General features: G+C 43.3%; 1 protein-coding gene across 1 annotated transcript in view; it reads right to left on the bottom strand.

The window, feature by feature from the left end:
- Window positions 1-1,494: 1,494 nt before the first annotated feature.
- Dapp1 (dual adaptor of phosphotyrosine and 3-phosphoinositides 1) overlaps window positions 1,495-16,689 on the bottom strand; it is a 42,422-nt gene continuing 27,227 nt past the window's right edge. The window contains exons 4-9 of the mRNA XM_051185428.1: window positions 14,728-14,858; window positions 9,181-9,228; window positions 7,739-7,801; window positions 6,682-6,767; window positions 4,553-4,640; window positions 1,495-3,913 (exon numbers count right to left, since the gene is read on the bottom strand). Of these exons, the coding sequence (XP_051041385.1) occupies window positions 3,845-3,913; window positions 4,553-4,640; window positions 6,682-6,767; window positions 7,739-7,801; window positions 9,181-9,228; window positions 14,728-14,858 (485 nt within the window). The 3' untranslated portion in view covers window positions 1,495-3,844. The remainder of the gene's footprint in view (window positions 3,914-4,552; window positions 4,641-6,681; window positions 6,768-7,738; window positions 7,802-9,180; window positions 9,229-14,727; window positions 14,859-16,689) is intronic.

The raw sequence follows: 16,689 nt of genomic DNA, 5'->3' as shown, positions 1-16,689 counted from the left end.
GGGTTGCTTGTAGAGGCCAGAAGAGGCATTGGAGTTACAGATGGTTGTGAGTTCTCCGATGTGGATGCTAGAAATCTTTCTGGTTCTTCCTCCAGTCCCCTTAAATCATTTTTAATGACTTATAGAATCCCTGCCTTTGATAGGTCAGAAAATGTTTTAGAAAGTAAAACTGGTCCTCCAGCACAGGTGGCGAAGCAACTCTACTTGAAGCCCTGGCTACACAGCTTGAAGCCATGGCTCAAGTCCCTGCACTGTATGATTTCTTTGGTGAGGAAGAGATTAGTGACAGGCTGAAGTGTAGAAGAAGGGGAAGTAGGGTCTTGTGTCCTCCACCACAGTCTTCATGCTCTCTCTTCTGAGCAGGCTCATTCATCAGAACGGGGGAGGGGAGGAGGCTAATGCCCTGCTGTATGCCTCCTATGTAGAAAGGCAGAGAGGGGCGCAGCAGTGTTCTGATGCCCGGGGGTTCTGAAGCAGGGGACAGCTTCTCCAACTGCACTGGTCCTCACTCACCCAAGGGAAGATTTTATCATCTTAGTAGGATTATGTGGAGCAAGATTTTCCCAGGAATTTTGACAATTATTGCTAGCGTCTGGCTGTGTCTTTCTTAGGGGAACTTAGACACGCCTCACTCACTTTTCTCCCACATCCCCTGCTCTGGTCTGCCATCTGCACATAGCATCCTCCCTTCTGCCATTTTGGATTTGGGGAACTATCCAAGAACTCCCCACCAGGGAGATGTTCTTTCTGGACAGACAAAAAGCAGATAAAGCTTGTGACCTGGTCCTAGGCAAATAGGGGTGTGTGTCAGCTTCTCTAACAGATGTCTAATGCCCTACCCACACACACTCCTACATTGCTTTGCAGACCCTTCGCAGTATTGACTGCTATATATGATATGTGCGTGTGTGTGTGTGTGTGTGTGTGTGTGTATGTTGTATGTATGTATGTATGTATGTATGCATGTATGTATTGTCCTCTCCATATTCAACTAAATCCCTGGAGAAATGTGAATATTTCCTAAGCTTCTATAGTCTTCTGTGAAGTACCATTGCTATTTATGATCTTAATCAGTTATATTTAAGTTTTAAAAGCCTGCAGGAATCTCTCTGGAGAAAACGTTATCACATTAATGAGAGTAGAAGAGAGGAGGCATCCCAGGCGGACCAAGGCCAGGACAGCTCCTGAACGGCTTCCATCCTGGGTCCAGTTTGTATTCTCATTTTATACTCTAACACCACAAGGTGGGTGGGCAGGCAGGCATGATTGTACAGAAGTTTCCGGTGGCAGTCAGAAGGTTATTAAGGGCAACCACCCATGATTCAGCTGTTTCTTCAGGTTACTCCGATCCAGGTGGCAAGTGAAGTCATGCTTGGCAAAAGGCAGTACAAACTGCTTTAAGCAATCACTAGCATAACAGTATCTACTGATTGTTCCTTTCTACCGTATTCTACTTCAAAACAATAAAAATGTATGGTAACAAAATTGGACATATACAACAAAATCATGCGCTTTTTATTAGTAAATAGAACCAAAGGATATAAATAAACATATTTTACAGACGGCAAAAAAGAGTATTTAACACATAAAGAAAGGTGGTTTGCAAGGAAACAAAACCATACATCTCAAGGAAGGGCCATTGTTACTCCTTATTTTGCAAACTTGACAAATACATTTTATCTTGACCTTCGTTTATTCTGCACAACACAAACATAATAAATGTTCCCCTTGCAGTCAGATAAGTAAGTATTCTTCCCACTGATCCACAACCCAACTCCAAAACCCCTCCTGGAAAAACAGTTTCTGTGTCTTAGCTGTTTAAACAACAGAGACAAATATTTAACAAAGTACTATGAATGAATCTCGATGGCAGCTTGAGGAATACCAGGAAATACCTTGTGGGTATGTCCTTGAAGGCATTCCGGTCCACTCATTTCATCCAAATGGATCAGAATTTGGACACACTCCTGGGATGTGGCAGAATGCTGAAGCTGGGCCCTGGTTGGAAGTATGCCACTCAGAACAGGTCCCTGGGGTCTCTCTTCCCTCCTCTGTGTCCTGTTACCGCCTTACTCTGCTTCCTGCCTGCTGTGACATGAACAGTTACGCCACACCCTAACCACAGTGAGCTGAAACATCTAGAACCGTGAAGCAAAGTCAATTATCCCTGTTCGCTCAGGCATCTTTGTCACATTGATGAAAGTGCTAACCACTGCCTCTTCCTACTGCAAGAACAGAGTTCCCTCAGCTCTGCATCACTTGCTGGCTCGTCAGCCATTTGTGTCCCTTTAACTTCTGTCATTAAAAGCCACATCAACAACGACAGTACGAGTTAAAACCTATGACCCTGAACACCAGCACCTCGGTCCAGTTCAACCCTCACACCCCAGTTTACAGCAGCTATGTCACAGAAGGTGGCCTTCGATAATCTTGGGGAGCTTCACAGGGTTACTCTGTTACAGCTGCAAAGACACAGAGCACAGCCTTTATGGGGAAGTCTCAATCAATTTGAAGAAACGGCTGCTGAAGATAACTTAGTGCTTATACGTGTATTACATGTGGAATGATAACCATTAAACTAAAAGTCACCCACAGCTTGTCACCCTTCCTCAAAATGCATTTTCGTGCTGATTAAAACATCCTCACCCTTTAGTGCACATTAATTTACTTCTCCCTATCTAGTTCTCACAGTTCAGCATTAGCAGTAAAGGATCCAATGGACTTGTGAGCTTTTAAAATCGATTACATACGATGTATGTATGATGTGGGGCACACATGCTGACGCACATGTAGAGGCCAGAGAACAACTTTTTGGAGTTGGTTCCTTCCAATTCTTCTATGAGTTTTGAGGAGTCCCACATGTCAACTGTTGCTTGGCAAACGCCTTTAAGATGCTTAGTAAATCTCACCAGCCTTATTCTAAGCCTTTTGGAAGGAAAAATAAAATAGGATGAACATCATTTTTTCATTTTAGTTTTGAGAACTTTTTTGTGTTTGGTTTTTTGAGACAGGATTTCTTAGTAGCTATGTAGGGAGACTGTCCTGGAATTCACTCTGTAGAAGGCTGGCCTTGAACCCACAAAGATTCTCTGCTTCCCCAGTGCTGGAATCAAAGGCGTGCATCACAACCATTCAGCTGGAAACTATATTAATTTATTATTATTGCATTATGTGCGTATGTGTGAGTGTGTGTGCCTGAGTGCCGGTCCCCAAGGAGGTCATCAGCTTCTGAGCCCTCTGAAGCTGGAGTTAGAAGGCTTTGTGAGCCACCTGATGTGGGGCCTGGGAATTGAACTCAGGTTCTCTGCAAAAGCAGATGTACTTTTAATGGCCGAGCCATCTCTTCAGCCCTATGTGGGGTTTTTGTATATAAACAAAACAAGCAGCCCCTCCTTTGAAAGACCTTGGTGTTTATTATCTTAATTTGCTTCCTAAAAGAGCAGTCTGGGCTTGGCATACTGCTGTTTCCTTACTGTTTAATAACACATCTAAAGCTTAGTCATGCTGGCCCAAGATTTGGGGCAGGACGCCCAGCAACCAAAGTCAACAAGCCTAAGCCACTGTGAGCGCCAACAAGCTCTTCTTCATCTGGCACTGTTCTGAGAGCCGCTCCACCTGGTAGAAGGTAGGCAGTTTTCACCAGCCGGGGGCTGCTACTGCATTCTTGAGCAGATGGCCGTTCCCACCAGCTGTTTTCCGTGAATCAGCAAACAGTGTAGAGCTCCTGACCACAGTCTACTTGGTGTTTGTTTTTAGAGGAAATTCCTTAATGACCTTTCCTCTGAAACCTGCTACAGATAAGGGCACCTGGAACATTCCACCTTGCCCCTGAGCCAAGAAAGTTCTATTTGAAGATGAATGACCGCGCTCGGACAGTATCCTCTCCTTGGTCCAGCTGTTTTCTTATTTTTGACTGTAACAAAACATAGGTGCATCTGTTATTAATAGAACATAGGTACCTTTACTATTGAGTCACTTGAGATACTGACTCCTAAGGAAGACATGTTGAGTGGTAAAGTAGTCATGCAGCTATAAATTACCAATACCGCTACCAAGTTTTAATTTTGTTTTTAATTTTCCTTCCAGACATTGTAGAGTGGCTGTTACAATGTGTACACTTTGGGAATCAATCTAATATTTCTGGGAAAGCATGACCCAACACCGTCCAATCAAAAGGAAGATTGGGGCTTGTAGTTGCTGGTAATGTACTGTTGGGGGAGCACCTCTGAAAACCACCAGAGAAGGGTTGTGTTCTTAAAAGATCCAGTTGCCCAGGACGATTCTCTTCCAGACAGAATGGGACTGACCAACCCAGCTTACAGGAAGACTGCCAGCAGATGCAGCTAAGGCTAGGCTGAGACCTGAGCACACCACCACCTTCCTTACAAGCTCCTCTTTCTTTTCAACCCCTTAAACATGCATGGGTTAGCCTACAAAGTTGCAAACAGACTTCCCTTTGATCCTAGGGCCCGCTCTGACAATTGGAGTCTGTTTGACATCATCAACATGTTAGTTATCAAGACTAGACATCTGGGGAACGTTTGGAACTCACCAACTTCCATCGCAGTATTTTGATCCATTCATCGGCTTCCACTCCTGTCTTTGCACAGAGATAAAATGTCCTGAATGGAAACACTAAGCTGACGAAACAAAAGAAAGAATGTGTGACAGTCGGTATGGCTAGTTGAATATATCCTGGTTGAACAATCTGGGCGCCTTCCAGGGAAAGAAGAATTAGGGCTCCTGTAATTATCATGATGACTTTGAAGAATTGGTGTATAGACCAGTTCCTGCCAGCAATGGCAGACATGCCTAGGATGATTTAAGTTTGTATTAGTACAGGAGAGATTTATATTCTCCCAGGAGACTTCAAAGAAGTGTTTGTTCAGGACACACCCACATCCTTTTGTTGTGCTTGTCTTCTGTGGAATGTAAGTCTACTCAGCTGAGCCCCACAGCGGTCCAGAGCCTGTCTGGGGGTTAAAGGACAAGCCAGGCAGATGAGGGTTTCCTGAAAGGACTCAGTTGCACCGGCTGCTTTAAGGAGGGTAATTCTTCCACCAGGAGATAGAAAGATTAGGAAGAGGGGACCAATAAGCCTCAGTTTGCTATTTCACCCACGAGTTACTGCTATTTCTTTCCATGAGTTAATCTCTGCCAAAAAGAAAATGAACCTTCCTTTCAGCACAAAAGATTGGGTAGGTGTATAGTAAGTCCTCATTTTGCTGCCTCTGATTAGTTAGTCAAAATTATTTGAGTGATAAAGGCAACCCTAACATATCTTGGTCATTCTTTCTATCCTTACAATCAAGACACAAATACTATATATTTTTTTTTCTCTCTGTATACTAGGCTGGCCTTGAACTTACTATGTAAAGGAAGTTGACCTTGAATTCCTGATCCTCCTGTGTGAGCTGAAATTCAGAATCCTGTCACCGTAATGCCCAAGTGGCACATCTTGCAGCTATCAGGCCTGTGGGTGGGTGGATGAGTGGGTAATAAGGTAGGGTGGGGATGAAGGGATGCTGACATTGGGACATTGGACACGGTGTACACAGTGCTGAGTGTAAACTGGTTTCTGAACCTGCCATTGATGCTCCCTGGGGGAGACATTATGAGTTGCTCTATAAATTCCCCAAAATTTCCCTTTCTTCTTGCAATCCAGGCAATAAATTCTACTTAGCTTAAGCCAGTCAGTTATGATTATAATGACATTATGGTCTTTTATGTTGCAGCCAATGAGTCATGCAGAAGCTTCACAAGGCAAGGTTTCCAGGGAAACATTGACTTTCCTGGTACACAGGGTCAGGCACGGTTGATACATTTTTCTTCATGTCTGTGATAACAGGAGGGCTGAAAGTAGCCACTTGGCTCTGAAGTAGCCAGCTGAAGGACAGTCAAGAGAATAGCGGGGTTCACGGGTGGGATCTTGTCGTACCTGCCCCTCAAATTCTTGTGACTCAAGGAAAGCAAACTTTTGCTAGATCGCATGGCAGGTATTAAAAAGGTATCTGTGGCTGGGTGATAACTGTAAATTGTTCACTTTCCCAGATGTAATAATGAAATTAAGTTCTATACACACTACCTTTATTTTCAGGAGGTACATGAGCAGGATGCCGGATCTTTCTAACTTTCAGCTGGTTTAGGAAAAGAAATGTTGCAGACAAGTGGTATAAGTTTCTTAGTGCACAGAGAATTGTTCATGCCTTCCAGCCTGGCTATGTCTGAGAATCTTTCAGATAGAAGCTTGTGGGGAAGAAGATTTGCCTTCCTTTATCAAGACACTGTTTGTATCATAAATGTTTCATGGTATTCCAATTATATCAGAGAAAAACACTTAATCTGTCAGCCAGACAATACAGGTCACCTATCTCTGAGGCCGGTGAAATGATGATTAAAACTGAGAGGAATATCTCAAGGGAGCAAAGTTGTGTTAAGATGTGGATTGCTGACGCGTCCTAGCTGTGCAGGGCACAGCCTGACCCTAGCCAGCCTGCCTTTGTTGAAGCCACTTCAGACAAGGCACTGTGTCCTCTGCATCTGGAGGCACTAACATGCGCCAACCTCATGTGAGGTCCATGTCCCTCCCATCCAGACATGTATACATTGAGATAGGTGGCTTTTCACTCCTGGCTTAAAAGACTTTTAGAAACATTTCCTTTCCTTCTGGGAGTAACTTACCAGAAACAGTTTACTCTTTCCTGTGAGTAATCAAACTGCACGGCTGAGCACTCTGTCAGGTCCAGGATGCGAATTGGTTCCGGTGACTGTGGAAAAAAAAATACAAAAAACAAAACAACAAAAAACTATGTCAAAAGAACAAACACACACGTGTGTCCATCGTTCACCCCTTAAGGAGGTTTCTGCTGTATGCAACTGTTGCCAATTTCCTTTCACAGACTAAGCAATGGGAAGACATTGCTGGGCCCACACAGATGGCCCAGTGGTTAGGACCTGACCTCCTCTTGCAGAGGATATGTGTTCAGTTCTCAGCACCCCCCACCACCACCAGGCAGGTCAAAACTGCCTGTAATTCCAGAACCAAAGGACTCTGTGCCTCTGGCCTGGTACCAATACTCATGTGCGCACGCCCAAAAGACAGACACATACTCACACACATAACTTAAGATATTTTTAAAAAATATTGCTTTTGTTGTTTTATATCAGACAGAGACAGATTTTTAACACATGGAACGGAGTTGTATTTTCTCCCATCTTTTTTTAAAAAAAAAAAACTTCTACTTTTGCAGAGGATTTGTATACAAAAAAGAAAGGGAATCATTTTAAGTTGGCCTGATAAAACGGACCTGAGCAATGGGTAGGCTTTTAATAAAAGGGGAAATTTCTTCGTAGGGATAGTTAATAAAATATGGCAAGGGAAGAATTCCATTACCCCAAACAGAGGGGGCCATGTGTTCCAGATAGCTACAGCTGTGCTGACCAAGAGCAGCTTCTGGGGGCAAACTGTTTCACAGAGTCAGAGCAGATTAGGAATCAAGGGGCTGTATGGTGAGTAAAGATGCTTGTTGTCAAATCGAGCCCAGATTCCTAGGAACCACAGTTTGGAAAAAGAGAAACAACTCCCACAGCTTGTCCAAATAAACGATGTAGCAAGTATGCCCCATCCCCATTGTAAACAAATACAAGTTGAAAAGAGCTAGACTCTTGTTTCAGAGGATGTCGGGAACCTTACAGAGCTGACATCTAAGGGGGAACCGACTGCTAATGTCTTTCTCACCATCTGGTCTTTGAAATATTTCAGTTCGTTCCTTTGCAATGTGAACCATCTTGTTTTCCAGGTCTGAGTGGAAAAAAATTTTAAGTTAGAGAAGAGAATGTAATATCTAAACTTGATAGTTTGTTTTCATTTTAAAAGTATATAAAAGTTAGATAAAATAAGCCTAAAATATCCTTATGTATCACTTTTGAGAAAAGTTTATTAAGAAAAAAAGATGATTCTGTGTTCTAAGATCACAGTAGAAATACCACTAGCTTATTTAAATGAATAGGTGCAGCTGTTGTAAACATTCAAGGCAATTCATAACAAGCCACTCAAGTTTCCTTTTTTATTAACACTGTAATACAAAGAGATATCAGTTTTGAGAACATACTGTGAACTATATCCCCATACCAGAAATTTACATATATATTCATGTATACTCTTGAAATTTTATTTGCATATAATGTGTATTTAGCTAAATATACAACTAAACAACGCCATCTATCATTATTATTATTATCATCATTATTACTATTATTTCACAAATAAGCCAGTTGAAGTGTAGGAACCTTTAACCACATGACACTCTAAATCTTACCTGAAAAGCCATGGATTCACAGCAAAAGCTGTTGCTATTCCTTCCTGAATCCTAACAAAGCCCTGACCTGTCTCAGCTGGCAATGCACCCACTTAAAAGGGACAAGAGAAGGTTCAGGAATAAACCTTCAGGCCAAGCATGGTTGTGCAAGGCTGTAATTCTAACAGTGAGAAGTAAGACTGTACATCCTGGGCTGTACATTTGAGGCCATCCTAGGCTACGAGTGAAAGCCTATCTGAATCTGAAACAAACATTAATAAATAGGCTACACGTGGGAATGTCTCCCATCCTTAGGGAACTTGCAGTCCAGTGAGGGCACGGACAACCACATGAGGAGTCAAGCGGCTTGTTCACAGGAGAAGGTGGAGGTAAGGACTCAGACCCCTAAAATAGACCAGCGCCAGCACAATTCACAAGAGTGAAGCCGATATAGTGATGGTGGCCATGGCACGTGGGAATGGAGGGACAATTGCAGACGGAGCAGTCAGGCGCCCTGGACCTGTAAAGATCTGATCCATGTTTACTTTGGCTTGTTATAATCTTTTAAAGCACCATTGATGCATCTGGCTCACTTTCACTGAACATTGTATAAAAGTTTGGCTTTTTTTTTTTTTTTTTTAAAGAGCAGAAATTTTCAAGAGTTAATTTATCTCCTTTGTTCTTAGCTTTGCACTGAACACAATGCTTCCTTTTTAATATGAACTGCAGGTTACTCTCACACAGAGCTCTGCCAGAGAACGCGAGACATTTTTCAGGAAAATATAAGTGGCTTAAAATAAGCTTATAATTTTCCTTTAAAAACATTTTAGTCTACGGTGTGGTGTCTTTCCTGCGGCGCCATGAGCAAACCACGCTCTCTTACCTTTACCAGGCCGCCCTGCTTGGTGAGGTAGCCTTCTTTGGTGCCAAGCTGAAAAAGAAAAAGGCTGGGGTGAATCCCAGAATTGTCACGTATGGCCGTGTGTCCCTGTCCTGTTTTATCCTGCAGTGCTAGGGGGTGAACCCTTCCTCCAGGCAAGCGCTTTACGCCAAGCCACAGGCTGGCCCTCTGTCCTGTTCTATGAGGAACATGGTTGCCAATGGTCTTTAACCTAGCTCTCAAAACTCTCCCCGGGGCTGTGGGAGACTCTTTGCAGACTGGGTCATCTGACATTCATGCACCAGGTCACAGAGTGGTGGAGTCCACGCAGAGAACAGGGAGAATTCATGTGGATGCTGATGCTAGCTGTGGGAGCAGCTTGTGTGGGTGATGAAACGGGCTGGGGTGAGGGCTTCTTTCCAAATGGGTGGGGGTGGCGACCGGTGTAGTCACAGAGAAACGGGGGAAGTAGACATCTGCAGGGAGAGGGGTTGGCAGTGGCCTGGAACTAATCATCGAGTGGCAGGAAGTTTGGGTAGGGGGATGGGCAGCAGGTGTAGTAGATAGAGATTGCTTACACTCTGTTGACCCGCAAATTCCAGATAACGGAATCCATATATCTCCCATGGGAGAAGGGTGTCCCAACCATGAAAAAGGAAAAACCTAGAATGAGCCTTGTGGTTTTGGTAAGGACTTCAGTCAGTGTTGTGTATCCATGGAGGGAAGAGTGGATGGGCAGACGGACAAATAGACACAGACATAAATGCATAGGTACACATGCAGACACATGCATCATTTCCTTATCCCCCAGTAGGTGGGAAAGTAACATTTCAATCGAAACAGGTATCTGGGGCTCAGATATAGATTATAAAGTACCACTTTAAAAGACAAAGAAGAACAAGGCATTTAAAAAAAAATAGTTGGTTCTATATATGAGCCCAAGGACAGCATGTGCTAAGTCTAGGGCATCTTGCTATCAAAATGTAAAGCTATCAAAATGTCAAGAGGCAATAGACACAGAAGCCACCTTGAAAAGGCTCTTACTCGACAAATTTCAGGCAATTTTGAAAGCTCAAAATAAACTGTGATAGTCAGGATCTTAATCCATCAATACACAAAACACTGGCTAATGTGAGAAATGAAGAGCTTCCCCTTAGTGCAGCCTGACAGACAGTAAACATAAAAAAGTAAGAGCGTCTGAGGCTCACCACTCTCAATAACCAGAGCTGTAGTTAAGAAAGCTAATAAACACTGACTGCTATGCCAAATTTTAGCAAGGAAAAGAGTATGCATATTTACTCAGTTCCCAGTAGCTTTCCTAAAATCTTTATTAATAACAAAAGCAATAAAGCAATTTTAAGTGAAGAAAGCTAGCAATACCTCTCATGTTATCAAACCCATCCTCATTGGAGAAACTGTAAACTTGGTGGGTCCTAGGAGCAGTGAGATGCACCCAAGAAGAAAGATGTCACAGAAGCAAAGGAAACTTTCTTTTTAAAAAGGAGAGGGTTGTTGAAAGGGAAGCTAAGGATTCACCAAGCCAATCTACTCAGAAACTTGAAATCCATTGTCTCCTGGAATATAACTACATTCAGTCTATCTTCCCGTGTTCTCATTCCTGCACAACATCTTGAAGGTGACTAGTTCGTGTCCTAAGAGGTCTCCTTGCCCCTAACTTAGCAGCAAGTCCACTGAACAATTAGTAGTTAGGGGGCCTCTTTCCAAATGTGAAGATTTAAATGAGGAATGCTCTCAAACTTTCTCAACACCCGGAGCAAAGACTCTCTGCCTTGGATAGTGAGACTTTCAGGGCACAAGAAGGAGAGAGGTGGCACTTGGGCTGTGATGAATCTTCAGGCACTGCAGGACATTTAGCTTGCTTCAGCCTTCCTACAGCTGGGAAGCAACTCTAACTGGTTCTCTGGTCTGGCTCACGCCTCCAAGCGTTGCTGACCTTGTTAGTCCTTGAAGTCCCTCAATGGAATTCCTGCCTCAGGTATTTTGTGTTACTTTTTCTGTCTACTCTGTCTTGTTACTCCTTGAATGTAAACTGTTCCTTCTTTTATTATTTTTTTTTTTAAGATTTTGTTTGTTGACAATTTTATATATATGCACATAACACATTTCCACCTTCCTTGAGATGACATTTCTGTCCCAATGTCACTTGCTCAGAGAGGTTGCTCTGTCCTTCCCTTAACCCATTTGATATTATATTATGCTGACTTTTGTCTGTGACCTGCACTAAAACAGGAACTCAATGAGGGTGGGCCTTTGTCAAGTTTACCGAAAAACTCAAGGCACTTAAATCTGGGCTTAAAACAGTTTAACAAATGAGTTCATTAAATTTACTCTTACCCCAGGAACCTAATGCATTGCTTTTCACAATACTTAAGTAATAATTTCCCTAGATGCAATTGACAAAGGATATTAAGTAATTTTATGTAAGCACCCTCATTTGAGGGAAATGGGGACACTTTCATTTTTACTTCAAGCAAGTTCTTCTTCTGTAAGTGTGATATAATGTTCTTCCTCCACAGACTGAGGTAGGAACTGAATTCTCAAAAAAGAAAACAGAAGTGTGGACATCTCAGACCTTGCAACCGGGAGACAGACGTGCCACATCAGATGGCTGTTTGGAACAATTAGTAAACAAAGTCCTTGTGCTCAGTAGGGGACAAAATTTGTCCCTCGACCATGTCAGTCCAGGCTTCCATAAGCAAAATAATGAGATATGTTTCAGGATGTACTAAAAGTCTTCATTGTTTTGGTTGGTATCATTACATAATAAATTTCACGGGTCTCTCGTTATATAATGTGTGTTCCTTGTTGACCAAGCACTAAGCACTGTTTAAAAATTCCCTCCTGTGTTACAGTGTCTACATACTTGGGCAGGTGATCTATCTGGCACATGGAGGGAGCAAACAGAAAGCAGTAAGAGTTCCATAATTTGCTCTAAAGAGTCCTAGTCTTCTCTGCTAAGGCCAAAGCTACAAATTACAAATTGACTGATTCCTACTCCTGATGAAAGAAACTTGTAGGAGATGCGAGTTTCACTGATCAGGAATCTTCAGAAGTCTAGCAGAGTCCAAGAGGGGAACGCCCAAGAAACTACTTGCAACTGAAACCTGCAGACAAAGCAAAAATCATTTTCTTCGACGGCATCTCACTACGTTCGCTAATCATGTTTCAGGGTAGACCTAATGCCTGGGAGCAGTTGGCCAACACAAAGCAAACTCACTGCTATTAGTAGACTGTTTGTCTCATTTTGCTTTTGGGGGGCAGTGTGTGTGTGTGTGTGTGTGTGTGTGTGTGTGTGTGTGTGTGTGTTACTGGTATTTTGCATGTATGTTTTGAGTTTTGTTTTTGAGGTACATTTCTTGGTTTTTGTTTGTTTCTTAAAGACAGAGTAAAAGGGCATGAGTTAGGTGGGTAGGGAGATGGGAAGAATCTGGGAGAAGTTGGGGGAGGGGAGAGTGTGATCAGAATAGATTGCATAATTTTTTTTCTCAGTAACAAAATTCTAGCAGAGGAGATTGTGGAGTTAAGCAGACAATTGATAGGAGAGGTGGTTTTGTGATGGGCTAGAGAGCTAAGAATGGGGATAGAGGAAAGAAGGGAACTGGCTGGATAGAAAAGAAGAACTGAGCAGAAAGCAAGTATTGGTCTGGTCTCTTGTCCCCACTGACTCTGGAATATGTGTCACCCACTCTGCTTTCCTGGATTTCTCCAGTTCTAACGTCTGATGCTTCCTTTTGCCAACCCTTTCACAAAGCCCACCCCACCATCCCTGGCATGCACAAAAACTGTTTTTCTCAACCAACTTTTGAGGGGTTGAAGGAAAATGGTAAAAAAAAAAAAAAAAAAAAAAAAAAAAAAAGGCATACCAATAACTATCCGGGTTACAAAAACATGATCCCTGTGTATATGTTGCATATGTGTGCTACAGCATGTTTACGGAGGTCAAAGTGCAACCTCGAGTATCTTCACCTTAGAGACACACCAGGCTAGCTGGACTCGAGTCTTCCAGAGGCCGCCCTGTCTCTGCCTTCCATCGTCTCATGGGGAATAAAAATGTGTGTGTTGCTGAGTCTTGCTTTTTACACGGCCTGTGGTGATCATAACCCAGGTGCTCAGCTTATGTGGCTAGTGCCTTACCCACTGAGTCACAGTCCAGCCAATGCCATTCTTCCTCTTTTATTGGCACAGCATCTTTCTACATAGCCTTGGCTAGCCTCAAGGTTAACCTCCCCGGTGTTGGAATTATCAGATCACACCATCACACCCAGTGTGGTATATAACAAGGAAGCCTTCTTTGGTATCGGAATGGAAAAAGAAATATCACTTCGGGGATAGGGAGACCTCATTTGTTTTAATGTGGTTGGGAGATAACTAATTGCAAGTGACTGTTTTTCAGGAGTGGAACTGATTCTTGGTGTTTTATTTGGGCATTGCCATTTTTATCATCTGAAAAAAATTGAGAGTCCTCCTACTGGAAGTATTCAGCTTGCTAGGAAGAGACGTCGAGTAAACTTTGAGAATAGGGAATGGAGGGGGTATAGGAGGAACCTACAGACATGAGCACTTCTGAAACACTCATACAAAAGGGGGCTCATGCTGCAAAGATGTATGAATACTTCCTCTCTGTGGGTACCAGTTAGGAAAATAGTACCCCAAGGTATTTTTTTTTCCCGTTGGTATTTCAAGACAGGGCTTCTCTATATAATCCCTGCCTTCCTGGAACTCACTCTGAAGAGCAGACTGGCCTTGAACTCAGAATCAGCCTGCCTGTGCCTTCCAAGTGCTGGGATTAAAGGTGTGCACCACTATGCCCAGTTGCACCCCAAGTTTTATGGTGAAACTGGAGAAGGCTTTTTTTCCTCCCATGGACAGTTGAAATGCACAGGAAATTGTTTTTCTAACTCTTAAGCAGCTTGTCAAAGAACGACTGCTTAGTTCGCTCTCCTCTACTCCACCATGAACCTGATTGGCTATATAAGGAGAGACTTTCCAGTGATGTTTTCCAAGTTTTCAAATCCTTTCACTAAGGCATGCCCCCACCCCTGTGTGTGTGTGTGTGTGTGTGTGTGTGTGTGTGTGTGTGTGTCCGTCCAACTGGTGATGGAACCTAGGACCTCACAGCACCACGCCAGCACTGAAACACTGAGCTATCCTCAACTAAAGCATTTGTAGGTCCTTTTTTTTGTTTTGTCTTTAATTTTCCTTGAACCAGATGAACTAAATTATAGCCTTCAAATATGAATATTACTTTCCAAGTTTTATGCTCCATCTAGAATACACTGTTTTGTTGTTTCTTTGTTTGCTTGCTTTTCAAGACAGGAGAGGGTGCCAGAAGACAGCTCTGGCTGACAAGAAACCCTCTGTTTAGCTCAGGGTTGAACTCGTAGCAACTCTCAAGTTCAGAGTTCCAAGAGCTGGCTTTACAAGCACATGCCACTTGGTTGGCTCCAAGCTGGAAGGTTCATATGAGCTCATGACCTTTAGCTCTTGCCACATTTGATGGCATTCAGGGAAAAGCATGGGGGCACTTACAGAAGGTGCAGTGGGCACAAGGTCATTTTCTGTTCTTCCTGTCTGCATTGCTGTGTGCACCCGGACTGATTCATAAATGGATGGCTCTTCTACTTTTCTTGGATAGGGATGTTTCAAAACAATCAGAGTCCCTGAAAGAAAACAGAAATATACATACATGTATACATGTAATTCAATATGACCCCGAGGGTAGAACCAAATGTTGGCTAGGTGACTGGCTGAATTGTAAAGTCTATTGATTGGTTGGTTGATTGATTGGTCAATCTGTGTGTATGTGTCAAATGTGGAGGTCAGAGGACAACTTTTGGATTCATCCACCCTGGGTCTCCAGGGGTAAAATCCAGGTCACCAGGCTTGCCAAGCAAGTGCTCTTCCCAGCTGAGCCTTCTCACTCTCCCCTCCCTGCATCGTTATAAACATGTGCTTGCTCATCTTCTCAGCATTCGGAGAGTACCAGTTTCACACAAGGCGCATAACGTGGATGCAGAGGTATAGACATGAATAATCAACATAGTCATTAAGTGAGCAGGGTGATGAGATCCATAGAGTAATGGGAACATAGAGGGATATTCAGAAAGGCGATTGCCATCGACTGAAGCAATGACCAGAAAATTTGCAAGTAGACTTCAACAGAGCCATGAAGTCAGAGCAGAAAGCACAGGGCACAGGGAAAGTATATGCCTCTGCCTTTACTGCATAGCAGCATTGAAACATATAGCAAGTAGGTGGGCCTCAAAACCGTGGCCTCCCACCCTTCTTCCCCTGCTCTCCTAGCACCCCAAGGAAGCCTGGGACTTGGGGAAGTATGGCCTGAGCAGACCAGGAAGAAGCTTGTTTCTAATGGTTCTCACTTCCATCTAGAAGAGGGGACCAGGCAGATAGGAGGGTCAGCCCAGACAAGTAGGCCCTGAGAACATCATTTGAAGACTCAGAGAACTTCTGACTCAGCATCCTGACATTTCCCATTCGGTGAACTTCCCTTACTGATCAGTCAATCACAAACTAGAAACTTTGACAACAAAGAAAGCCGAAGTCCTTTTCCATTTCTCCATTGCAATGGCTTCTTGATAATTTTCTGGGGTAGGAATGGGATTGTTAAAGATCACACCCCAAGTCCTGGATGAGCTAGGCAAGAGCTCAACCACTGAGCCTTACCCCCAGCCTCCTCCTGGCTTTTTATTTTAAGTGGTCTTTTCTCTAGCAGCTCTATTCAGGACTGAACAAGGCCTGAAGAAAATAAGTAATTCAATCATTAGGTCATTTGCTCTGTTCTGTCCCAAGTACATGTGTTGGCCATGAGGCCATCACAGCAGACATGGGGTACCTGCTCTTACTATGACAGTCAAGATCCAGGGACCAGAAACACAAGGTCAGTGCATTTCTGGTGTAAGATGCATATGAGCACATGAATAAAGAAGGGCAGAAGATAGAAGCTGGGGAGGGGAGGAACAGTCTGCATAGGTGGCTGTCTTTGAAACGATGAATTGAAAAAAACTATAGAAAAGATAGACACAAACTGGGGCAAATAATGCTAGAAAATACCTCCTTGGTGATGCAAAATCCTAGAATGTTAATGATGACTGTATCGCTTCAAAGCACTGCGTGGTACTTATGATGTATACAGTGCTTATACAAGACTGACGTCAAATCAGATACCCTGGCTGCCACAAAGTCAGAGAAGGGGGTGTTTAGCAAAGACAAAAGAAGGCCTGTGTGATGCTGCCTTAGACAACAGATCCGAGCCCCTCTGTGTGTCCTGTTCACACCAATAGCACGGGGCTCACAATGACAAACGGCTTGGCAGTTATCAGAGGGCACGCTCTGCTCTTGCACATTGTCGGTGACTTTCTGAGAATCTATCAGTCATATGTGGGGCAGGAGTCAGAATGAAAGCCTGGCATCTAAGTCAAGAGCGGCCTTTGAGCAGGCCCAAGGGCTACATGAACACTGCTCACATCTATA

The sequence above is a fragment of the Phodopus roborovskii genome, unplaced genomic scaffold, assembly GCF_943737965.1.
Source record: "Phodopus roborovskii unplaced genomic scaffold, PHOROB, whole genome shotgun sequence".
Classification (NCBI taxonomy): Eukaryota; Metazoa; Chordata; class Mammalia; order Rodentia; family Cricetidae; genus Phodopus; species Phodopus roborovskii.
Note: the sequence above shows the minus strand (reverse complement) of the source record. Positions and strands in the feature narration are given on the sequence as shown.